Here is a 26,616-nt window from a genome sequence, read left to right as displayed (position 1 = left end):
GCCTTGCTGAGACAAGGCTGCTTGAACGTATGGTGCTCTAGTTCAAAGATGGCCATATTATACATGCGTAAGGGGGTGGGAGGGCCTGTCGAGCACGTGTACGTTCCAGCTTTGACACTTCAGTTTCTCTTTTATGTCTATACCATGTGAGACCCTGATGGACACCTCCCAAAAGTGGGACGAAATCCGTGACGCCACAGACGAGGAGGGGCCTGGACTACCCTTAGTGGTGGGGTTGGGCGTGGCCAGCCGTGATTGACAACGCCATCACTGCTGGCAGGACACATTGAGAGGCGGGTCAAAGACAGGCCGCGCGGGCTGTTGAGAATGACAGACCTAGCAAGTGGGCGGGGCTCTAAAAAATGAGGCGGTGTTAAAATCGGGGCCGAGGGTGGTCGACGGGTTCCTTCCCATCTCCCACGGAGCTGAGTTCCTTTACTCCCTTGCTCGCGACGCGCTCAGCGCGCACCAATCAGCAACGGCCGTTGGAACAGCGCGAGCCGTGCAGTTCGGTTCGCTTGGTACTCGAGTCTTAGGCGCTCCTCACTCCGGCCGCTGCCATGAAGGGCGCGCTGAGCAGCCCCGTCTCTGCTGCCCTGCAGGAGGGCTTCGGCTGCGCCGTCGCCAATCGCTTCCAGCAGCTGCTGGACGACGAGGCGGACCCGCTGGACATCCTGCGACAAGCCGAGGAAGAACGCGCCAGTCGGAAGCGTAAGGAGGAGCCGAAAAAGACTGGGCACACCGGAGCCCGGCAGCCTCAGCAGCCCCCCCAGCCCAAAAAGGAGACCCAGAAGGACCGTAGGTTGCCATCTGCCGCCGTCGCTCCTCCACAGCCCGGTATGCGGTCCCGTTTGGGGGTGAATCTGTGTTGGGGGGGTTGCAGATAGTCGGGAGAATAAGTACATGGGCTTTGCAAGTTAGAGTGCGGCCCGTGCCCTCGACCTGCTGCATGTGGAGGTAGGCCTGCGGCCTTAAGCACGTGTGCAGCACTCGGCCTACCAGATGTCATGACGCGAACCTATACTTTACGTTTTATTGCTATGTAATTGCTGTATACCTTTGAATGTCTCCGTGCAGTATTTATAATTTGTTTCTTTAAACCTATTGTTCAGAGTTTTACTGTCCGTAAGGCTGTAGTGTGCTTGTAGCAGGTGGAATTTTGAGAGAGTGTGTGTCTGCGTGTCTTGTCTGTGTGCCTGCGTATGTATGTATGTTTATATGTGTGTGTGAATATATGGTATTTCCTGAACGCAAAACAGGCAGTGCTAAAAGAATCCACAGAAGTCGTTGTCACGTGGGTAATCTGCAATGTTACAGACTACATCACAGGAACAAATTCTTAGCATATGTTAACCACACAGCAATCCACATCACTTTTTGTGGGCAAGTATTTTTGGAAGCGGTCTAACCTGTTACCTTAATACTTGTATTTACCTGGGCAACGCTGGCTCCTATTATTGACTTTTAGCTGGAGCACAATAGTCTGTGGCTCCCACTGACGCCTCAGGGGCTAATATTTGCCCACCAGCGCCTGGCGACACCTGTTTTGGCCACAAGGTATTCAGTATGCAGCACAGTTTATTTCCATTTGACCCATCCTAATAGTTTGGCATACCCAGAATAACAATTGAGGTCCTGTGTTATCGGGAATTCTATAATGTCCTCCAGTGCAGCATAGACCTGTGACCATCACGTTTGTATTTTAGGACCATCCCAGATCATATCCAGAATTGTTACTGTCATTCTTTGATGGTTACTGCAAGTGGTACTAGAAGACCCCCCTCCACCCCCCAAATCTGGTATGGTCTTTCTGGGGGAGGGAGGTTGGTTTGACCAATGTTTCCCAACTGTGAGGCGTGTGCCGATTTATGATGGTTCCAAAAATCCAAGCAATAAATAAAGATTGCTTTTAAATTCTGTAATTAACTGGTCACACTTGCAGTGCTTAAGAGACAGAGGTCAAATATTGGACTGTCTTCTGACAAATAGCTGCTTTTTAGGTTGCGCATTTGAGACCTTTTGTATATACTTTAGTATATGCTTGCATATGTATGTGGCCTTGGAGATCAGCCCTAGGACTTGTCTGCTTCCACTTAAGGACTTTTTTTTCTGTTCAACTGCCTCTAACTGTCTTGATGGAAATCTACCACTAGAGATCAGTAAAATACCATAATTGCTTTCTGCTTAGGGGCTTTTTTTTTCTGGCAACTGCCTCTATTTAACTGTCTTGATAAAAAAACTAGCAGAGGTTAGTAAAGTACCAGAATCACTTTAGCATTCTCTAGATTCCAGTCCATAAAAATGTCTCATGAGCTCCTGAAGACAATGTGTTTTTTTTAATCTTGTTTTCAGTGATATGACCACCTAAGGCCCTGATTTTATATCCAAAACAGACCTGTGGACCATACAATTTCCAGCTGAATTGCAATATTTCTCTCAATGTGTTCCCATACCTGGTATGTCAGTTTGGTGCTTACTTTCCCTCAATGTTAAAGAACAGATGTTTCAGCACCCAGGTTAATGTGCTGCATAGCTAAATACATATAAGGTCCCAAAGGTGAGACAGGTTGCATTGCAAATGCTTGTTTAATGTGGGGGTGGAGGTTTACACGCTCCTTACTTTTGCAGTCAAAGTAAAATGAATTCTATGACAAGGTGACTGTGGGATGGCGTTTTTTATTAACACTACACAATGTTGAATCTTGCAAATGAACTGTGCACATTCGGCAGTTAGGTAAGCAAAAATGAAGCACATTGTCATTCTGAAGTGTGATGGAAATAAACATTTAAATCTGATAAAAACAGATCAAGACACTTTCCTGGTGAGGCACATTTGATAAATATTCACTGAAACCTGATTTCCACACACTATTCTTTGTGTGTAATGGTATTTAGTAATACTGTGACTGAACATTTAGTGGAAATTTCAGTGGAAAATGTGGCGTTTGAATGCCAGTGAGCTACCTCACGATACTTTGGTTGTATTAAGAAATTCACTTGATTCATGCTCATTAAAGCTATCTGGGTCATGAACATTTGTGCTTTAAATTGGGTTGTGGTTCTAAAATGTGGTAAGCGCTGTAATAGACTGTATGAAAGTAATTAAACTGCATGCAGTTTAAACAAGCTGAAACTACCAGACTCTTGTGGACATTTTGGATTCAGTCTAGTACTCCTCCTTTAATGCAAACCAGGCCAGCTGTCCATCTATCCCTCAGGATTAGAAGTGTGGTAATTTACCACCCGTGCCTGGTGCAGTCTTGAGATACTTTCTCCTATGAAGTGAAGGACTAATTTGGCTTCAAGGTTTTGAATTCGGAGATATGGTTTAGGGTCTCCTTGTAATTAAGGCGTGGAGCATTTATAGGAAGAACTGAAATTTATGTAATTCAGATTCTGCTCCGAGATCAGTGGTTTTTTGTTTGTTTTTTTTAATGTGTAGATACCCATATAGTCCGGGAAAGGAAACTCTATCCTTTCCTGTGACATCAATCCATTCAAGCTAGTATACTTTCACAAAGGGTGACAAGAGGCTTTATGGGGCTCAAGCCTGCACTTACTTAATTGATGCGATACCCTCAGAGAAATGCTGTGTGCTTAATCAAGTCAGCAGGTTAGTACCGGAGACCCAATGAGTTCTCTGTATGCTGCTAGTTGTTTACCTAAATTCAAGGCAATTCTAAGAATTGAATGAGTATGGCTCACTCAATGTGACCGGCTTCATCATTTGGCACCCCGTCGCACTGTGGTAAGATGTTATCAAGGTGGACTCTGCCTCAGAGTGGGGCTTTTCTGCTGGAGGTCTTAGGTATTTCTTCACGCAGGACAATGATTTAGGACCACTTTCGGAGTTTAAAAAAACAAGGGATAATCCACTTGTGTATCCTTTAATTTGGTGGTATCCCTGATTGATTAAAAAATTACCAAGGGGTGAATACAGGAGTCGTACTTGGGTGTAATGACCTGTATGCGTCACTGTACAAGTAATTATGGCGTGTTTCTGCCTCAGCTGTTGGTCTAAGGCATTTGTCAGGCCGTGCCTATGCCCCCTACACTGCAGTTAGTGCTGGGTGGATGTGAGGGGTACCTCATAATCAAGTTTTTGGGGGACAGTCTCCGGAGTACTGTCCCCCACTGTCCTGATCACTGCCCATCTCCTCCTCTAGAGTGGTTTCAGTATCTTCTGTTGAATTGGTTACATCAAACTCTTCAAGGAGCTCCAGTAGCTTTGTTTGTAGTTTGAACCAGTTTTAAATTTTGCTGGCTGCACAGAGGGTCCTTAGCTGCTCATACTAAGTTGCAGATAAGGTGTCCGGTTGAGTGCCTGGACTACTTCCTCTTTGCCAGACATGATTAAGAATAGCTGGGACCTTAGTAGAAAATCAACAAATTCCCAAATACTTTTTAAGATCTAACTGACTAGTGTAATAATACCCTATACAGTGGACTTTAAGCAAGGCCATAACAGTTGAGATTAAAAATGTAGAAAAAAATCAAACATTTGCAAACATTTTTGACTAAAGTTAATTGTGACTTTCTTCGTGACGTAGGGGGGGCAAGAAAAAAAGGGGGGGTCCCAAAAGTGTTTTCTCCACGCAGTTTCCATAGGAAACTTAAGACAAGGCTACAGGTTGAACAGGTGAAATGAATTACCCCAAATTTGGCAGGGAGAAGGGTCTTGGTCTAGAAAGCACACTTTTGTTTATTTGGTGTAAATCCGTTCAGTAGTTTCAGAGAAATATAAAAATTTGCAGATATCAAAATTTGGGAATCCTGTCATCTGATTGGCTGAGTCGTTACGAGCACAAGCTTGCTGGTTATTGGCTGCAAACGGTTGCCACTAGGAAGTGTTGGCAGCCATTTTGTGATTCAGTTGAAGCAAGTAAGGGGGAAAAAGGGCGAAAAGTAGGGAAGAGGAGGGTATGAGCACTGTGAGCTTTGTGGAGTGATTAGGGTGTGCTATACAGGGAGTGTGAAGCGAAGTATTCACCCCTACCGGTGTGAAAGTGCTGTTTTGGCCAGAGTGAGATGGTTCTGAGATGAGGTGCCGGTACACTCTGGGTGAAACTGTGTGCCTAAACCGTGAGCGGAGTGCTGTAAACTGATGTGCTCTGGGCGCTGTAACATACGGGCTACTGTAGCATAGCTGTGCAGGTGGTGGCAGTATGAGCTTGGACTATAGCGGAAGTGGGAAGCAAACTACTCACTCCTACAGGTTTCGAAGACTCTGGGATGAAATTGTGAGCTAAGCCGTGAGCTGATTGCTGTAACGTGATGTGCTGTGGGCGCTGTAGGATACTGGCCGCTGTAGCATACCTGTGTAAGTAGTTAGTATGCGTTTATTCTATACAAGTAGTGTTAAGCGACCTACTCACCCGATCACTGGTCTGAAGACTCGAATGCAGTGTTTTAGCAAGCAGGAATAAAGAAATAATCGCGAAGAATATAATGCAGAATGTTGCAATGCCACAGAAGACAAATGGTGAAATCGGGTGCCTAAAAGTGGCTGTGTAATAAAGCGATGGAGACGGCAAGTTATATAAAAAGTGTCTTTATTTAAGTGCCATAAATGGACCCACTGGTGTAAGAGCTAAGGCAACCACTTCTGCTGTATTCAAACGTAAGCTCCTGCATCAGTGAATTCATAAACAATACATATTAAACATGAATGTCTCTAAATTCGATAATGAAAATAAAGGTAAGATACAATAACCACATGTATCCTTTAAGAAAAAAAAATATTGCAAAATGTAATCATCAAACTTCTTGGGTACCCTGGTACTACTTTTTTGAAACCATGATCAACAGTAGAACAGTCAGCAATCTCTTCTACAGTAGATTCAATCTGGTGCGTGTCAGAATTGGTAATATATCTACCCACATCGGAACTTTGAGGAGGAACACAAACATTGCGCTTCTCAGAAGCACATTTGGTACCCTTCTTGTTAAACCATACATTGTCTTCAGCCCTTTCAAAAAAACTTTCTTGTGCAAGAGCTAAGGCATCGAGCTGAGGCAAACTCCAACCGCTTCTGCTGTATTCAAACCTAAGCTCCGACATCAGTGAATTCCACATTACATGTTAGTTACATGTGACTTAAACAATAGCTATTAAACATGAATGACTAAATTCTAAAATGAAAATAAAGGCAGGATACGATAACCACACTGTGCCAACGAGTTCCTAAACCATGTGTTTTTTGATCTTGATCGCCAGCTCGTGAGCAGAGGCTGAGGATGAGCTAATTTGTGTGAAAGTGCTTCACGGATAACAGGCTGGCAGAGATGTGTGCACAAAGAATAGACATGGTTTTCAAAATGGATGTCAAGTTTAGGCTAATTTAGCAAGTAAATAGCATATTTGCATAGGCCATACATCACCCATGCCTGGTTAGGCTGGAGAAGTAAGGGGCAATGCTTAAAACAGTCCTCACTCCAAGATTAATGTGAATTTCTTACAAGTCTTGGCGATTGCAGTCCAGAAGTTATTCAGCGGCTTGAGATGCGTAATGTTCAGAGAGGCAATTGTTGCCATCGTGTGAGAAAAGCAAATCTATCCAATTCATATCCTCAAAGGGACAGTAATGTTCCTCGAATGTTGGAGCGGCAATTTGAATTGGCAGGCAATCTGCGATGTTGTCAAAGGTTGCACGTTGCAGGAGATCTTTCACGGCTGCGCAGATATCCCATTCCACCACGTAACCTTTTTGCTTTGCATCACCAGTGCTCCACTGCCCGAATAATCAAGTTAATGGTTTTCAAATTTCTCCATTACCTACTGGATATTGGGAGTGATCGTTGGGATGTCAGCAAGGCTTAGATCCATTCGGTGGTCGAATGGGAAAGTTTTGCAATGAAAAAATGGTTGCACGCAGATTGCATATTTGTAAATAAATGTCCTGTTGTAGCTGGCTCCGATAATGGAGGCAGGCAGCCGAAAATGTGTCATTTTTTTTCACTATTGATGCAGCTTCACCTAGAGGTGTATTCTGTCTGACATGCTTGTTACCACAGGGAGCGCAGCCATTTTTTACAAGCAAAAATATTAGGATGGCCGCTAGGAGCGAATTATGGGCACTGTTCCTGTACATATTCCAGAGATGATCGAATGAATGAAGTCTGGTATTATACCAAAAACAGTTTGAAAGCCTATGACAAGGTCTGAGGAGACGGTGTTAAAGTGTGCCAGAGTTTGAGTGTCAAATGTGTAGAAAATTGTGTAACAATTCACAAAGTGTAATGGGAGGTTGTATTTAAAAGGGACTGTATTTTACTTGAAGTTCATGGTATCTGCAGTCGATAAGTTTATTTTGCAGAAGTGAGGGACACTTCTGTTTTGAAACCAAAGCGCTTTTAGTTTCAAGTAGGTGCTGAAGGCCAAGTTGAACTTTAGGAGTTACTTTGTGTGGGTGGAAATAGAAATTGCCACAAGAAGTTACTCGGTTTGACACAGTACGGACATACGATATGCCAGCTCACATTCGGTAGCAGTCGAGGTTATTAAGAAGCAGATAGCTGCAGTTGGAAAGCTGTGTGAATGTTGGTCTGATTGTGGGAGTTGGTGTGCTTTTAAGAAAGCACTCAAGATTGGGGTCTGTAAGCTTAGAAGCGTGGTGCAGTTGGACATTCTTGCATAGTAATGAATGACTGCCATTGTGGTTGCACTTTTCACCTGTGAGAAACTTCTGTATCCTCTTTAAGACTGAGATATGTAAATGGGAGAAACCACTGCTCGCGAATAGACGCGCCACCTTGTGTAATCACATAAAACATTACAAACCACATGTACACCTAGAAGACACAACACTAAGTACTGTGGGAACCGTGGCTAGCCATGTACACAAACCAAACCTGGCATGGCACCTTCGCCGCAGAATGCGGGGAGATATTGGAGCAAAGTATGTGTTAAGGTGGCAAGTGATTCTCGATTATAAAAGTAAACAATGCGAAGTGTTGAGGGGATGTGCTGGACAGACTTAGTATGCAGAGCACAGACATGTACATGTCAACATACACTGATTTGAGTGAAGTTCGGGAATGGCGAACATGTCTGCCAGGTCTGCCCAGCTTACACCGCCATGAGGATGACTCTGAGCGAAGGTGGCTGCGTGAATGATGCTGTCAGCCTGCTGATACTCCGAAACCGCCATGGCCGCTGCGACGCGCATATGCCCCACTGTTCACCTTTCGACACCACCGCATGTGAAAGAGGGCCCGCCACGTGCTGGCAGAAATTCCTGGGCTGTGGTCTTCGATCAACGCTAGCTACCGCGATACAGGCACACAGCGCCCAGTCTGATGCCCAGCACCGTGGAGTGCTCTATATACTACTTACACAGTAGTCCAACAGGTACCAACAGTGTAACAGTGTCTTGATCGCAGAATGGACGATATTAGAATTCCATCTGAGAGTGGAGATGAAGGTACTCCCTTCGACCAGGTGCAACCAACTGTAGGTCTCAACAGTGGAACAGTGTCTTGATCCCACAATGGACGATGACCAATGTTTTTTTTTTTTTTTTAGATGAGTTATAGTGTTTGGGTAGTATTTTACTTTGGTTGATGTGATGAGGTGTCTGCTTGTTGAGCAGATGGTCTTCAATATCAAGAGATCCTCTGAAGTTCTATTTTTCTTTTATTTTCTTTCATGTTGATGTATAATTTATTTTTGGCATGGCCTTTAGATTACCAAGGTATTGAAGGCTTTGACTTGCACTTACATGTTTTGATTGTTGTTAGCTTCAGATGTGACGTTGTTATGGTGAGAGGAGTTCAAGTATTAGATTGCGTAGAAAAGCCTTTTAAAGATTCTATGCTTTCGAGCAGGCTCATCTGGTACCGGCACATCCGCCTTGCCCTGGGGCTCCACCTCCCCGAATGCCTGCCCGCCTCCTGCCTTTTCATGACCAGATCTGTTGCAGCAGGCCTGTGCTCATGGCTCATGTATATCCTGGTTTCACCCTCAAGTTTCAGACAGACCATTTATTGCACTTCAGAAAAAGCTGTGCAAACCAGGTGTGCTCTTACAGTGCCCGGCTCGGCGAAGTACAAACTGGATCAGGTGCACTTCACTGCCCGACTGAAGCATGGGATTGGCTCAAGTAATACAACAGGGGCACTGTATGACGAGGACGTCCGGAGAAGCAGAGTTCACTGCTTCTTCGGTGGCGAATATCTGGGCATATTGGTTAACTAAGTTCCAGGTGGCACTGGAACAGACTAGGGCGGAGAAGACTGCTGCATCTCTTGGAATTGGTGATGGCTCCACATGACTGGCCCATCGAAGCTCTGCTTCTGCCTCTGGCACAATGTTCTTCAGTTGTCCTGGATACAGCCGACTACCTTGCTTGGCGATTGACTGGATGGCGATGGATATGGATGTCACTGTAGTCCTGATTGTGCAGTGGTGGCTGCTTCTCTTCGGTTTTTGTTTCACTTCTCCGATTAATGTTGGTTGGTTGTGTTGGGGTGGTGTAAGGCACTGACCAGTTGGTATATAAATGGGGAGACCAATCAAGCGAGTATAGGAATGGGAAGATGAATCCAGTAAGCTCCACTGGTAGGCTTCCAAAAGAAATGTACTTTAGTTGTGCTTTGTATCACCACAGGACCCGGACTGCAAGTAGGGGACTGCCTAGTAATTACCTTTGCAGAATACTATGGGTCTCTGTGCTGAATGCATATTCCAGACACGAGTAGGGCAATCTCTCATTAATTGTGGACATTCCAATGCCCCAGGTGACGGAAGGGGGTTGCGATTGCCTCTATCAACAATCAATGTTGGAGATCAACGAAGTGCTTACTGAAGTTTACCCAATACCAGATTAGTTCCAGGCCAAATGTTACTGCAGGCTCTGCCAGATCATCTTGCCACCCATTGTGAACATGCATTTTGAGGTTATTGCACAAGGCCAATGCCCTCTGGAGGGGGACCTGGCCGGCAGTTGTGTTGCAAAAACTGGGCATGCCCTTTTGCGGAACTTCTGATCTCGCATAAATACGCAGATAAAGTTGTTAACCAAAGTTGTGGCAAAACGTCACACCCATATAGAACTACCCGGTGCATCTAGACCAATGTGGCTTTATTTCCAGCTGTAGTGTGCGCTACTGTATCAGGAGGTTTGAGCGCTGGCCAGATTCCAGTTCCTGCAGAGATCCATGGCACCTATGCTATTGGGCTTCAAAAAAGCCTTTATTCTGTAGACCGAGCCTTCCTAAATGAAGTGCAATCTAAACGGGGATTAGTTTCTCTGTATATGCATCTTGTATCTTGGTGCGGGTTAACTGGGCATTGTCCTTCAGTGAATCAGGCAGGGGTGCCCATTGGTCCAACTTCCTCTCTGCCCTTACTATAGAGCCTCTGGTGTCATGTGCATGTTGTCACACCCAGGTCTGGGGGTTTGATTTGTGGAGTAGCAATGGAGGACAGGAAAGCCCTCTTTACTGATGACTTCTTCTGTTCATGGTCTGTCGAGACTTGACAATGCCTCACCTGCTTCTTCGATATTTGTTAGTTATTAATTTATAAAATGCCAGAATCACCCCCAGAGGGGTATCTCCGTGCTGTGGAAGAGCTACAGCAGGCCAAGATGAGAGAATATTATAACAGTGCAGTTTTAAGAAGCCTTCTGAATTGAAGGTGATCGTGTCATTGTCGAAGATGGATAGGTGTTGATTCCAATAGGAGGGGCTAGGTGAAGAAGCGTTACCACCCAAGCAAGATTTTTGAAACTTGGTACAAGGAGTATAGATTTAGTTCCTGAGCGTAGGGACCTGGGTGGCAATTATTGAATTAATTTTCCTGCAAGATAACTGGAATCTTTGTGGTTCAGGGTTTTATGCACATTGCTGCAGATCTTACATTTGATCCATTTAAGTACCAGAAGCCAATGAAGTTGTTGGAGTGGGAGAGAGGCAGTTCTGGGAGGGGCATTCGAGACCAGGCGGGCCGCTGAGTTTTTGGACTACTTGTAGTCTGCTCAGCGATGACTCATTTGCTGAGATCAGAAGGGCGTTACAGTAGTCCAGGTGGCTCAGCACTAATGCCTGAATGAGTTTTCCAAGAGGGCAGAGGGAAGGGAAATACCCTCCCTAGAAGGCTTAGCGCATGGAAGCAGGAGCCTGTGGTGGTTGCAACGTGCTCCTTGTCAGTTTTATGACCAAGCATATGCCAATGTATTTGACCAGTCTTGGGAGCTGGGGTGTCACCTAGGTACTCTGGCCACCAACTTTGGGACCACAGCATTGGGGCATCTCCAAACAGCTTGATCTGTTTTCCCCGCTTTGAGTTGGAAGTTATTCCTCATCCATCTAGCAGTAGCCATCATGCCTTCCACGAAGGTAGACCTGGCGTTGGGAGTGTTTGTCAATGGAAAGTAAAAGCTGAGTCAGCAGCATACAAGATTGATGTGAAATGCAATTTCCTAAGTAATCCCGCTAATGGAGCAACAAATGTTGAGTGCAGTGGGACTGAGACAGGAACCCTGGGGTACTCCCTTAGTCAGTCCCAAAGGCTTCGAACGGAAGGGGTCTAAGTTTATAGTCTAAGAAGAGTGAGAACTACATCCATTGAAAGGCCTGTCCTTTGATTCCAATTTCTTTAAGTCTCCTAATGTAAATGTAAAAAGTTCTTATATAGCGTGGCCTTCACTCTGAGGAGCATCTTGGCGCTTTAGACGGGATAGGCAGAACGTGGGGAGTCTAGCTGATGGTAGAAGGAAATCTGCGTATTCAGATTAGGCTTTTGCACATGGTGTCAGATAGGTTGTATATCCATGTTTTTAGGGTCTTTCTGAAATCCTGTTTCTAATCCAATTTGGCGAAGGGACGACAGGAGAAAGTTCCAGGCCTTGGAACCCAAGACTGCCAGAGCCTTTCCTCCTCTCGTTTGAAGTTAGGGATGGTGAGTAAATTAGCTTTTTGAGATCTCTGGTTACGCGAGGGGATGTAGTGTCTAAACATACTCCGAATGTAGCTGGGTCCTTTCCCATGGAAGACCCTGAAGGTGATTAGGAGGACTTTGAAAAGGACCAGTTTATGGATCGGCAGCCAATGTAGTATGTCCATTGCTGCTGTAGCTGAAGTTCTTCTGTTCCATCCTAGCACCAGTCTTGCCGCTGCATGTTGTACCATTTGCAGTTTGTGGCAGACCATCCTGTTTGTCCCTGCATATAGGCTATTGCAGTAGTCAAGGCGTGATGTTATAAGTGCTACTGCAGCCATTTTTCGTGCTGGGAGTGGTATTAGGTCAAATAATTTTCTGAGCCCTTTTATGATGCCGAAACATGTTCCTGCCACTGCTTGATGTTTAAAAGTCAGATAAATCAAATCTAATCCCTAGATTTCGGGCTGACAGAATAGTGTTTGGGGGGACGGTAGTGTCCTCCGGCCACCATAATGAGGGGTTAAACAGAATCTGAGATGCCGTGTCTAAGGCAGCCGACAGATCGAGCAGTAAAAGTAGTAATGCTTGTCCATTGTTCAGGGACTGCCTGATCTTGTCAGTAACAGCAATCAAAGCTGGCTCTGTGCTGTGCCTGGGCCTAAATCCAGACTGAGATGGATCAAGGCATCCTGTGGCTTTGACCTGGTTAGATAAATTTGTTATGTTTTCCCAATATTTTACTCAGTAGAGGTAACTGAGAAATTGGGCGATAGTTGGATAGGTCCTCCATGGAGGCCTTGATCTTATGGATGGGAATTATTTGTGCCGCCTTCAATTCAGCAGGAAGTTGGCCCTCTCTCATCGAGAGATTGAGGATAGAGCAAATTGGCAGGGATAGCTGTTTTGAGAGGAATGTGGTAGTTTTGGCTGGAGTAATATCCAGAGGGTAGCTCAATTTGACTGTTAAGTGATTACTCCATGTCCCCAACAATGAAAGGGGGACTATGTTTTCCACCATCTGCACATTAGTCGGGGCTGGAGAGTAACCAGATACAGAATCATGCTAAAGGTTCCAGAGGGAGGGGATTTTATCATAGATCAGCTCTATTTTCTGTGTGAAATGTATTGCTATTTTATCACAAAGTGCTTGGGAGGGAGCCGCCTCGTTGTTGCATGCCTTCAGAGGCATTGCGTCCTAGATGCATTCAGATCAGCATCTTGCCTGCAAGTAAACTGGTCCCAGTCCCTTCAAGGTCTTCTAAAAGGAGATCAGGGTGGGGGGTGGGGGGGGGTGGGAGGGTTGGAGACTTGTCAACTGAACCTTCCTGCTTGTTGTCTTAGTTTTGATATCTAGGGATTCATGATATGGAAGCCTGAGTTGGCCGGGAGCCTAAATCTCCATTCACTTACTTGCACGCTTCAGGAGGACATGGACAGACGGCCCAAACTACACCACAACCTATGGGCAGCGTGGCACGGTTTAAGGTGACTCTTCCACATATGTTGTACACCCTCCAGAACATCACTTTCTCTATTCCACATAACTGGTTCTGGGCAGTCAGCCAAAACACACAAGTTTATGTGGGCTAATCTCCCACTATTGCGTTTGGTATGTGTCATTTCCACATATGGTGGCAGGCTCGCTATGGCTGATATAAGTCTGTCACTGAGCAACGCACACCCTGTTAACTAATGAATGGCTGCAAGATGGCAGGTAAGATCAGTCATCAGGATGGAGGTTTTGTTGATGGGTTAGAATAATTTCATGGGTGTCCTATGTTGGCCAAAAGACCAAAAGCCTTTTAATAAGAGGGTCGAAGGGATACTATATTTAAAGTCAGTGTAGTAGTCGATCCCCAGCCTGCAATACGTAACTACACAAAGAAACTACTGGTTTATCAAAAAGGGGTGGCAGTCTAAGGCAAAAACCCAGCAAAATCTGAGTCGTAACCACAAACTGTTCTTAAATTAGGAAGGAAGCCCACCAAGTGGCAGAACTTCATCTGGGATTAGTTGTAAATTAGGAAGGAATCCCATCAGCCCACCAAGTGGCAGAACTTCATCTGGGATTAGTTGTAAATTATACAATCAGTACAGCTAGCCCTGTGGAGTGGAAAGCTGCACTGGGCTGTAACACCAGTGATTGATAAGGCCACCCTTTGTTTATAGTTGGGGGTACTGAAAAATATTTTGCAGTGCTACATAACGTAATAAAGGTATAAATTAAAATTGACTACTATGATACCTAAAGATACTTTTAATATGCGATATCCGTGTCCAACTTAAAAAAGCATCCCTGAAGTAGGATTAAATGCGGCAGAGCTTGCTGTAGGTGTGGTGGTGAAAGTATCAGTAGGTATTGATGCTCCGGCCATGAATCAGTTTGTGACTGGTTTAAAAAAAACTTAAATGATGAAAATAAACGTTTTTATTGTGGGCTTATGACTGGAATAACATTTGTCAGTATGCCCCTATATAGTTACTGCTCAAAGTACAGCACGACTCTTAAATTCTTTAGCTAGAAATTTTAATGCTAATCCATGTGGCTCTAATCAATGATTCTGTTAAACTCCTAAACGGATTTAATTATTTCTAGCTCAATAGATTTGACAATTTATTTCTTGATGTGCAGGTCTAAAATACATAAGGCTTTTATTTAGGGCTTCGAGGTGCAGAAACAACTTCTTAAACAGGAGATTGTCCTCCCCAAACCCACAGTTCCCTGGTGTTTGTTTTCAGCAGAGCCTCTGCAGACTTAATCTGCAAAAACCTGACTCATTGGTCCATCCACCACAGAACTACTTGCCCACAGCAATGGTTGAGATGCCCGGTCAGGTGGAGGTATCCAAATAGGATTGATTGGTATTCCGTTCCTGCTGCATGTACTTCTGGACTCCTACCAAGTACTAAATCAGACCTTTTTATTTAAAAAGGAACAAAAGTAGAATGTAAATATAGCTTCCTTTGTGTGAGAACATCTGCAAAAAGGATGAATGCATGGTTCCTTCAAGATAAAAACTTTCAGAAAGATTGGGAAGGAGCTTAGCTGCTACTTTGACACCAATGAGGGCTTGGTGGTATCCTCAGGTACCCTGTGGGAGGCGGGGAAGGCGACTGTTAGGGTTTTTGCAAAGCTGCAACTTAAGATCCAAAGGCAGGTGCACCTGTAGGAAATTACTGCCAAGGAAGCGCAGGCGCTTTGTTTAAAGCAGCTTTTATCTGTATCTGAGGACGCCTCTCAGGCTCGACAACTGGCTCTTATTCGGGGCGACATCAAGCAATTATCCTTGGACGCGCCCAAGCTCCTTTGGCGGTCCTCGGTGGGGTGACGAGACAGGATGAAACTGCACAGGCTGGCTACGTACCCCAGGGCGAACCGTATAATTCCGGGAGTGGTCAACACAGCTGGAGTGGTGCACCGGTCTCCAAAGGCAATGACTAATACTTTTGCTGAGTATTATTGGCAATTATACACTGCACTGACCCCCGGGCTGACCGTCGCTGCTCTCCTTGACCGGGGTAGAGTGCGTCTCCCTAAATTGGAGCAGGCGGCTCACAAGGACCTGGACCGTCCCTTCTCCCTGAAAGATTTAGGAAGCGATCAACCTGGTCCACCCGGGTAAGACCCTGGGTCCTGACAGCCTGCCTTAGGAATATTATGCGGCCTATCGAGGCACCCTGGTTCCCCACCTAGCCAACTGGTTTAAGGAAGCTGTAGACCAATGATAGTTTCCATCGTAAACGGACATCGCCACCATTGTGGTTATCCCGAAATCCCAGCCTCCCTCCCGATCTTATGCTGAATACCGCCCCATATACTTACTTAATACAGAGATCAAACAATATGCCATCATTCTGCCCCAACAGCTGAAACCTTATTTGGTCTCATTGGTGCACCCAGATCAATGTGGATTCATGCCGCAGCGGGGGACCCGCCACTGCCTCCGAAGTTTGCAATCGGCACTGGAACATCAGCACCTGATAACCCCTTACCAGGCGCTCCGGTCTATAGATTTTGAAAGCCTTCCATTCCGTGTACTGGGAATATTTACAGGGCGTATTGGCCGAGATGGGGTTTGGGCCCCACTTTTGTTCCCTGGTCCGATTCCTTTATGCCCGCCTAAGAGCGCATGTCCTAACTGGGTACTGTCGGTGGCCTTTCCCATCGCCAGGGGCACTAGGCAGGGATATCCCCTTGCATTTCGCCCTGGCGATGGAGCCCTTGGTGTCCCTAGTGCGGGCAGAGGATCGCCTCCCTGGATGGGAATGGCCGCACACTGACAAGATCGTGTTGTATGCAGGTGATGTGCTGGTCTATCGGTCCAACCCTCCTCTTCCGGGCCGCACTGCCTCCTAATCTTGTGCGATTCTGAACAGGCCGCAGGATTGCGGCTTAACCCCAGAAAGTCCGTGCTCGTACCCCAGCATCTCCAGGGTGCTTCGAGTGACAGTCCACCATACCGCTCCGGAGGCTCTCCTTTAAATATCTGGGGATCTGGATCACCCTTCTTCCTCGAACCGGGCTGTTCCCTCAACGTGGCCCCCTTGGTTAAGAAAACTACAGAGGACCCCTTAAATGGAAGGCGCTGCCGCTGAGCCCCCTGGGGAGGGTAGCGTTGTTTAAAATGATCCTTCCCAGATTCCTCTCCTCCAGAACACCCCCTTCTGGTATTCCAAGGTTTGTTCCAAAGAACTGGACAGTCTAATCACCAAGTTCCTCTGGAGGGGTGGAAGGGGCTGTCCCTCTTATGACGGTGACATCGGTACGACACACCTATAGCTGTATTTCCTGGCGGTATGGCTGTTAGTGATACATGACTGGTTTAATGGGGGCTTGTCGGACCCTGCCTATCTGCTTGAACTGAGTGAAATGGCGATAACTGGCGTCCAAGCCATGCTGTATGGGGAACCCATTCCGAGAAGACTTCCTGAGGTGACTCGCTTGGTGCTGCTGGCATGGCGAGCCCTGCTGCGTCACACGGGATGGTCTGGAAAGTTGACCCAGTGCAACCCCTTTGGCAAGTGACGTGGCTTCGGGAACGTCCGCGGGTTGAGGAGTTTTAAGGCTTGGGACCTTATTGGTATTTCCCAATTAGGGGATGTGTGGGCAAGAGGCCAGATGCTGTCCTTCTGGGAGCTCCAAACCCGGTACTCCTTACAATCCTTTCCACACTATAAATATTTGCAGTTGAGACATGCCCTCCTCATACACATTAGACGACACGAGGTTCCCTGATTACAGTCCCACTGAGGCTCAAACGTTGATGGGCGACTTGGGTTGGGGGGGCGTCTTCCAAATTTATCGTACTCTAGTCAGTAACACCTCCACATCACTAGACCAGTTGAGGGACCAATGGGTGGCCCCCCTTGACGATGTGGACTGGCGCGATGCCCTCATGGCCCCCAGAATAGTTACGGTCTCTCCCAAACTCAAGCTGATCCAGTTATACCTACCCAAGCTGCATACCTCACTCCCCTGCCTCGAGCAGGGTTGCGCCCGATGCGTCATGCGTGCAATGTGGGCATGTCCCAGACTTCCTCCAGATGGTTTGGTCATGCCCCCGCTTGGGCAGTTCTGGGGTTCCATTGAGGCAGAGCTAACGGAATGCTGGGCTGGGATGTCCCCATGACCCACGGCATTCCTTGCTGGGAATCAGACTGATGGGTCTGGGGCTGATGAGTTGTTTTACAGCACACCTATGATGGTGGCCAAGCGGGACATTGCGGTGGCCTGAATAAGTCCTGATCCTCCCACCCTGGAGAGGTAGTGAAAATGGGTGTACTGGTGTGCGACCCAAGAGAAAGCTATGTATAAAGTGAAGGGGCGTGTCAAGAAATATCGGAGAATGTGGGGGAAATGGCTGGGGGTTGTGGAAAGTCCCGATTGACCGGATTCCAGCTTTTACTAGGGTTTTTTTTTAACAGGGATTGTGATTGGGGGGGTTACAGCAATGATGTGAATGAACTTATATCTGTGATTCTCGTGCTCTGGCTGATTTGTTCTTTCTATGTTTTTAAATGAATAAAAATGTGCTTATCAAAAAATAATGGCATGTCGTCATACATTTGTGGTATAATGCTAATATTTAGTGCATGTATTGTTACGTAATTGGCTGCTTAAATAGCTAAATCACAACTGAGATCAAAGTAGGAGTATACGTCGGTTAGCTAAATATGGAAATGTATAGTTTTAAAACTTCATTTATACTCCAAACACAAAATGAAAATGGATAAATACAGATAAAATGCCCAAAAAATTATATGAATAAGTAGACGGAAATGTTAAAAAAAAAAATACCATAAAACCGGGAGCACTATTTATAAGTAACTCACATTTGTGAGTCAGGTGGATCTTCATTGAAGGTTGTTTAGTTATTTGTATGCAACTCCAAAGAAATGCATTCGAGGGTGGCACACTTGGTGCCACATTAGTTAGGAATGTTTTCATAGATGAGGAGAAATACGTAGATTACAGGGTGAAATCGACTTGGTGCCTTTGATCATGAATATTTGTAAGCCAAATTGATCTTTATTCGGGAAGGATGGCTACTAATTAAAATTCTATGAACTGCTTACTTTGCCGAGACTTGGACATCTCAGGATCTACCCTTGAGTACCATCTTAAAGACAAGCTAAAGGACCACTTGCTCACAGAAGTCTGGGAAAATTATCTCCCCAGTCTGCTTTCTAAAAACATGCAGCGAAAAGGCTACCGAGGCTGGATGACCTGGCAAAGTTGAGCAAGCGTTAGCATGCTTGGCCAGTGATTAACTTGCACTCCTTGGATCCAGCAGAAATACATTGCCTGTATGTGGCTGCTGTGGCTCTAAGCTAGATTTTCAGTTCTCCGAATGGGAGACTGGAAAATGGGTTGAAGGGGGAGCAGTACCCAGCATGGTGGTCCTCTGCAGCTCAAACCTCACCATGCCACCTATGCGGCCTGGGCGTGGAAACTAATTCACGCTTTCTGCATCTGCCTCGCGCTGCTTCATCTGGGAACTCCTTCCATAAAGATTTTGTTGGCTTGGGAGTTCGCCCTTGAAGTTGGGCTGCCTGTACCCAGTGAACTCCATTTTAAATGTAAAAAATCAAATTCCTCCAGGTGGCAGTGACAAAACTAGGGCCCGCTTGCCCCACTGTCTACTAGGAGTCCTGGCCCTGGACATGCTTTAGCACGCTAGTTGCCGTCAAACTTCTGTAGGCTGTTGCAACATGCTTGAGCTGTCATGGGCATTCCATTGCTCAGCAGTACTCCACTCATCTAAAGTATTTTTGGGATCTACTAGTGTTCATGATCATGCTGCACTTTGCACCTTCTTCCTGTTTGGCCAAATAGCACTATGTGGAGTCCCAACACCTGAAGCCACCGGGTCCACTTGGCTGCTGCTCCTGCCCTTATTGACAAATTAACTCCTTGCAGGAAAGCTTTGCCGTGCCTTATCACATTCTCTCGGGTTAACTGTTTAGCATTTAATATTTTCGGGTGCATTAGCGCTGGATTAACATTGAAGACACTGTCATGGAGGCCTTACACCGCCCCCTTTGTAGTCTAGAGGCCAATTTTTGTGTGGTATTCACCGTTCTCCATGTACATTTTTAAATTGTCTTGATTTTATATGGAGGATTTTAACTTTATCCTACTAAAGGTTTATTCTTTCTGCGGTTTCGGTGGTTCATTTTATGATAAAGTTTCTTGTACTTTTTTATTTTCTTAACAATATATGCTTTTGGAAAGGTTTTAATTAACTGTACACTAAATTCATACATACTAATTAATATACATGTTTAAAGGATTTCATTTACTTTAGGGTTCTTCATTAGGTGCCACCTGCTTTTTGGTCGTTCTTAATTTAAGCAATGCTAAGTCTATGTGGTGAAGGCGATTCCCAAAGGGTGCTCTGCGTTCAGCTAGTATTGCTTCTCAAGCCATCCTGTGCTTTGGCAGCAGCATGTTTATAGTTCTGGATTTGCAAACACCATTGACAGTTTTACTTCAACAACCATGGTTGTGTTTACATTTCATGTTTATTTATTTTTATTTAATCAGCCATTTTAATGGCAAACATACTAGATCTTGTACTTGCACTTTCAGAAGTAATCTGTTTGTTTTTATCCCTCATCCTTTGTTATGTAGACTTAAACGTGAATTTGAGATTGCTGGGGCAATAGCATTCAAAAAGTTGCTTTATTACTTAAGTCCTCTTTCCCAATTAGCGTTTTAATGTTGCACTAATTACATTGATACTGGACTGAAATTCGAAGACCCAAACTAACATTTTTTTTAAACATCTTTCATTGAGATCTCTGGTTCTTGTTAGGAAAAAAATTTGAGAAACTAGTTTGGGATGACCCGTCTTTTGAAAAGGGAAGTTTGTTTTTCTTACTCCTAGTAAATTTAATCTTAAAATATTCTCTTTATACTCGAGGTGAGAGGTAGTTAATCCTTAAATTGTGTTATTTGGTATGTTGTAATCCAAGGAGCAGCCAGAAAAATTACCCCCCCCCCCACCCACTTTGAAATAAGTTTTACTGCACAAAGTAGGCAAGACCCCTCCCTAGAACTTCCTGGTATCTTGCATCTATCCATTCATTCTTTCACCTAGCCATCCACACACTGATATCTACCATTTAATTTGTTCCCATCTATCATTCAATCTCTGCTCATTTCATCCACCCATACTGCTGTTCATTCAACCATGCTGCCATCCAGAAGGAGATTCCAGTGGAGCGGAATCGGGCAGACCGAGGCTAGACCCAGGGGAGCTTGAAACCAAACCTGCTCTCATTGGCAGCAATCCTGGGCCAACACTGGGGATGATAAAAAATGGGGGAAAGGCAGAGCCCAGGTGGGTGGTCCGGTCCTGAAGAAAAGTTTTTGGATCTGGACGCCAGCTGAAAAGTTACAAGTTGGCAATTGAGAAGAGACCCAAAAGTTCTCTAACAGGTAATTCAGTGTATAAAACACTTGTGGATGGAACCTCCTGAAGATGTCCAGACTACCAATCCAACAGCATCCAAGAGGAGAATCTGTTCTGCGTAACTGAGGCCTTTCTGGAGATGCCAAATCTTGAGTCTCTGAAGCACCCGATACAGCAGGAGACTGGGAAAAATGGCCTGGATCGATGAGGGCAACAAGCCCCCACTCAAGCTATTGATCTGAAGGATAGTCTGCTTGATTTGTACTTTTTGGAGAGGAAGGATGAACCTGGTCCTAGCAGAGGAAGAGATGGATCACTCAACATGTAGAGTATCAGGGGCTGAGAAATTGGATGAGGTGCTGTAGTCCTGATCTTTTGTCGGGGAACTGGCCAGCCTTAGTCAGCAGCATGTGAACCTCCTAGGGGATTTCCCACTAGTTTTAGTCTGGAAGCATGCATGACCACCTTGTACACTCGGTGGATGGGTAGGGAGCCAACTGTGCTGCTCAGCATACCCACATAGGGTGTCTCCTCCTAATAAACCTCTTTGTAGTTCTCGGCATATCTGAATGTCTGCACAGCTGACCAAAAGGTGCCTCGGGCGGGGTATAAGACCCAAGGGCAGAGGAGGAAATCAATCCAGGGGAGTACAGCGTTAAAACCCCCACAAAATGCAGGACCACAAACCAACAAGGCACTGAGTGGAGGCAGGACCTGTTAAACAACTAGGCAGATCATACAGGTATTTTCCAACCCAGCCCCTGAACTAAAGGTCACAGGGCATAATTTGGAGCCAAACACTTGCAGGGCATAGACTAGAGGTTATATGAGTCTGGCACATTCGATTTGAAGCCTCAAATGTCTAGAGGCAACACAAATTTCCGCCGCACGTTGGCTGCATAACCGTGAATATAGAAAACTGTGTAACAAGCAGCTACGCATCCTCTCGCCACTTAACTCAGGCGAGGGCCCTATTGGGAGGGCAAATGCTTCCAATGTAAATTACCCTAAACGCCAGTGCGGGTGACAATCACGGCACAAAGCTCCGTAAGCAAAACAATCTAATGAGCACATAAATTAGAGTGTAATGAAGCACATTGCATAAAATAATATACTATCAATGAAAAGGCATTAAAAGAACACAAGGAATATGAGGAATGCACGTAACTGGCTGCGAAGCAGCAAAAAGGAAGCTCAAGTTATGCTGAGGGGTTGTATAGGGCTGTGTCTATGGTTGTTTAGGTCACTAGAGGGAGTCATGGGAAATGTAGGGTTTTAAAAAACATTGATTGGCTGCTATTTTGAAGTAAAAGTATAATCAGAGCCTCCAGTCCTGACATAAAATCATATTTTCTTGGTTGTATTACTTGAATATGTGGATCAGCTGCTGTTTTTAAACCTCAAACTGTTGAATGTGTATTTCGTTATTTATAATATGTGCACGTCGACGTCCATAACCTTCGGTTTGAGTCGAATAGCAATCGTCTTGGCCCATTAAGCCATCCTATTCTTCTACAAAGACTTTGGAGGCCAGACCTCATCGCATTGAGCCTGCTGCCCTGGGCAGAGTCCTGGCGGATACCCACCTGGGTACCTTTGGGGGTCTGTCGGAAGCAATCTGTGGATTTAATAACTAGCTGTCTAGAGCAGTGGAGCATTTTTCCACACCCCTGGGCCTTAGAGCGAGAAAATCCCTGTCCCAACCATGGTTTTCAAAGAAACTAAAAGACTTTAAAAAAAATCATGTAAAAAACTAGAACGTTGTTGGAGACAGGCCAAACCCTACTATAACATGGTCAAGTTGGCCAAAGGCCACTTTTTTGCGGAGCGCATTGTTTAATCCAAAAATTATTCAAAGGAAATCTTTGCAATTGTACAAAGCTTCCTGAAACCATATGCTGAACAGATGGCTTGCCCAGCTCCGACTGGTGTGAGCAGCTTTCGTTTTTTTATCGATAAAATTCAAGCCATACAGGATAGCTTCGGGACTGCTTCCCAACGGCAGGCGACTTATTTGCATCAGACCATCTGTAGACTCTGATCCAGCCCACCCCTGTTGGACTGTGTTTTCTCCAATCCCGCTGTCAGATACTGACAATACTTAAATCGCTAAAATCAGGCTCTCCTACGGATCCCTGCCGAGCTAGGTTACTGGCGGAGGTAGTCAACCCTGAAGTCAACAAAATTGTCAATCTGTCCCTCCTGGACGCCACGGTTCCACCTGAGTGGATAGAGGCAAACCGCCTTCCTTTGCTGAAAAAATCCTCACCTAATCCCGCTACCCCAGCTAGTTATCGCCCAATTTCACTCCTCCTGGCGGTGGCTAAGGTGTGAGAAGGCCACTCACAAGCAGCTCTGAGTTTGAGAGCTCTAACACCCTCCACCCAGCACAGTCTGGCTTCAGGGCCTCCCATAGTACCGAGACGGCCCTAGTTGAGGTGGCGGAGTCTATTAGAGAGTGCCTGGATGCTGGTGGCATAGCGGTTCTGGTGCCATTGGACCCCTGCCGCATTTGACACCGTGCCAAACCGCCAGCTTTTGGCACAGTTGTCTCACATCTGCAACTCTTGTCGGGCATGGGAGTGGACTTAATCTTTTCTAGCCAACAGAGCACTGCAAGTATGGCTGTCCTCATCACCGCGAAGCCTGACGCCCGAGATCCCCCAGGGCTCGACACTGAGCCCTCTTCTGTTTAATGTCTACATGACGCCCCTTATTTATCTGGCAGAGGATCTGGGCGCTAAGATGCAGCTTATGCTGATGACACCCAACTCCTCTTCACGAGGAAGAAAATTGAATATTCCCCGATCATTGCTAAAAACTGTCTGGTGGAAGTTTTTTAAATGGCTAGCGCAGGCCCAACTAAAATGCAATGAAGAGAAATCTGAGGTGCTACTTTATGGATCTTTCCCCGCACACCTTGGAGAAGACATCTGGCCGGTGGGTTACCCCATGCCTCAATCTACAGGGAGCCCACGAAAAAATGTGGGGTTTGGTTCAGCGAGGAATTGAGATTTCTGCCTCAGATCAATAGACTGGCCGGTGTGTGCTTTGGCACACAAACTCAAAGTTTTTGCCACTTTTGCCCTAAGTGGCCAAAGAAATGGTGACCCGCATCCTCATCCTCTCGCGTCTGGACTACGCCAATGCCCTGTACATTAGTCTCACGGCATATCTGCTAAAGCTGCAGATTGTCCAGAATGCGGCGGTTAAAGCCTTACTGGGTATTGGAAGTTCTAGCGTGAGGCAGACTCTACGGGATCTGCACTGGCTACAGGTTGACCAATGTATTTTGTTTAAAGCTCTTACTCTAGCCCACAGTGCTCTCAGAAATCTGTTCTCGTTATATCTGCCACAGACATTTGCGTTCTACAGGTCAATGCCTCGTTGCTGTTCCCAGGTACCGCCTGTCAAGAATGGGAGGTAGCTCCCTTTCTGTCAGAGTGGCCATGGCTTGGAATGCCCTGCCCTTTGAACTGCGGAACACCGGCGACCTCGGGCTGTTTAAAAAAACATTTTAAAATTTTTATTTAAGTAAATCTTCCAGCCGGGTTTGCCCCTCTGTCGCCACCATTTGGCTTCTGCGCCAGGACTCTTCCGAGTAGCTGTGCGCGCTATAAATAGAGGATAACATAACTAGGCCACAGGTGACTTATTTTTAAAATGAAAGCAAAAATATTTCTAAGAATATATCGCGCTTTATAAACCAGAGCCGGCTCTGGATACAGAGGCCTGCTGCACGAACCCTATTCGTCAGTCGTCCTACTGATTAAAATGGGAAATACGAGCTTGAGGGAACACTCTGCAGGCCTTGCTGCTTCCTAGGCGGGAAGTTCAGACCCCGGCCTTGCGTACCAGACGTCCAAGTGATAGATACAGATACCATGCTTGCCAGTTACACACAGCTAGCCAGGGTACTTCCTCCACTGGGCGCCTCTGCCCCATATTCTAATCACTGCATAACTTGCAGATGTGTAAACCTGCACCGAGATGGAAAGATGTCCGGGGTGCGATTTAGAAAGGTAGGTGCAGGGCATTTTCCTGTCCTGGCAAGCTTAAGGTGCCCAACTACACCCCCTCCAACCTATTTGGACCAAAATCCTAATTTTGTGGGCTTTTGTAGCGCCTGCTGTCTTCTGCCAAAAGCTGAAAACGATACACTATGCACCCCTCCAGCACACTCCCGCCATGCCTGCCCTTATCATAATGAAAAAATTAATAATTGACACAGAAAAGCTAAATTGTGTGCCTTGGTTTAGTCGTTCCTTTCCTGGCATCTTATGGCTAGACTGTTTAACACATTCCTAAATTCTCGGTGTAATTCGGAGAGTGCGTTACATTCTCTGGTTCCTTTTAGCAGGACCTTTGGCAGTAGAGCCAACTTGTGCGTGTGCACAGGGCTGGATAGGTTTGGTAGGTTGGGCTGGCAAGTTTCCTTCAGTTCGAGCGTACCACTTACCGGGAAAGTTGAAACTGGATGTAAAGTACAGGAGCAGGAAACTAGTTTATCAGGATAAGATCAAATATCCACACTTTCCAAGACCAGCTTCTCTCGAAATGTCTGTGGTTAGATAGCCAACCTAACATTTCTGAATGTTAGGTTTTGGCTGATGCATCAGTCTCCTTCTTATTTTAATGAGAATAGTGATGACTCATTTTGCTACAGGGCAGTTAACTAAAACCGTTATGGAAGTTGGCCATCGAGATTTGATATGAAGTTCACAAATGGAACTTGTCCCATATGAAGTTTTTTCACTTGAGTTGCTAGACATGTTTGAATTTTGTTATTGCAAAAGTTTTTAAACAAATGTGTAACACTGAAAACATTGCCTTCAGAGACCGAAAAAGGTGGCAGCCTTTGCGTTGCAAAACTGGTGTCTGCTGTGTATGAGGGAAATTGTTTGGAGTTTCTGTGAAGGCTGAACTAAATCCAGGCCTGAGAAGGGTATCCTAATTGAAGGCATTTTTTTAACTTGTGACTGCTCCTGCATTTTTCTTTGTATAACTTTTTTATTGAATTTCAACCAGGTAGAACATTAAACAATCACCCCACCCTCCCATAAGAACCCACATTGGTAACCCAAATTGTCCGGGGGTCCTATGTCCTTAATTAACTATTGTTTGTCCGCTTGATATCATTCTGTGTGAGCTGGCCTTTATGCATGTGTTTTAGTATGGTTCTGTGTGATGTGCTTTTGCACCCTCTACTGAGGATATTGAGCCATAGGCTTACTTTTCTGCGTCATCACTGCTATTACCTAGGTTGATTGTCCGAGCCGGTTCTAGTATGATCTGTGTACTTCGCTTACCTATATTCAGGGTGTATCCCTCAAATTATGTAAGTAGCATATTTGCTGCCTATTTAAAATGCTCAGTATCGCTGATATAGTTGCATGCGTTCCTATAAGAGCATTTTGGAACAAACACCAATGCAGTTCTCACTAGCGGCATTTAGGGTACTTCCTTTTTGTGTCGAGCATTCAAGACACACTGCCACACAATATTCCTCCTTCCGCAAAGATCTAAAAACGCTTTTGTTCAAACAGGCCTTTTCATTGTAACTTGTCCTTCCTTTCCCTGCACCAGGTTCACTCCGCCCTCAGTTGCTGGACCTACCACTATAGCGCCAAGAAACCGTAGGGTGAATGCTGCACTTTACAAATGTTTTAAATTCAAATTCAAGACCTCTTGTATATACTTTAGTGTGTGTGTATATATACTTAATTATATACATGTGTAATGTACTTTGTGGGCTCTGGAGATCAGCCCTAGGACCTGTCTGCTTAGGGTTTTTTTTTCTGTTTAACTGCCTCT

At 45.5% G+C, this 26,616-nt stretch overlaps 1 protein-coding gene across 4 annotated transcripts in view; it reads left to right on the top strand.

The window, feature by feature from the left end:
• The first annotated feature begins 285 nt into the window (after positions 1 to 285).
• The window catches only part of HABP4 (hyaluronan binding protein 4), a 159,127-nt gene continuing 132,796 nt past the window's right edge, over positions 286 to 26,616 (top strand). Inside the window, exon 1 of one of the 4 annotated variants that reach the window (XM_086961169.1) lies at positions 286 to 837. In XM_086961169.1, coding sequence (XP_086817295.1) covers positions 561 to 837 — 277 coding nt within the window. In that variant the 5' untranslated portion in view covers positions 286 to 560. The remainder of the gene's footprint in view (positions 838 to 26,616) is intronic. The other 3 variants (XM_086961170.1, XM_086961171.1, XM_086961168.1) reach the window with 3 other exon arrangements.

The sequence above is a fragment of the Lissotriton vulgaris genome, chromosome 3_1 (genome assembly GCF_964263255.1).
Source record: "Lissotriton vulgaris chromosome 3_1, aLisVul1.2, whole genome shotgun sequence".
Classification (NCBI taxonomy): domain Eukaryota; kingdom Metazoa; phylum Chordata; class Amphibia; order Caudata; family Salamandridae; genus Lissotriton; species Lissotriton vulgaris.
This window is presented reverse-complemented; position numbering and strand designations above follow the sequence as displayed.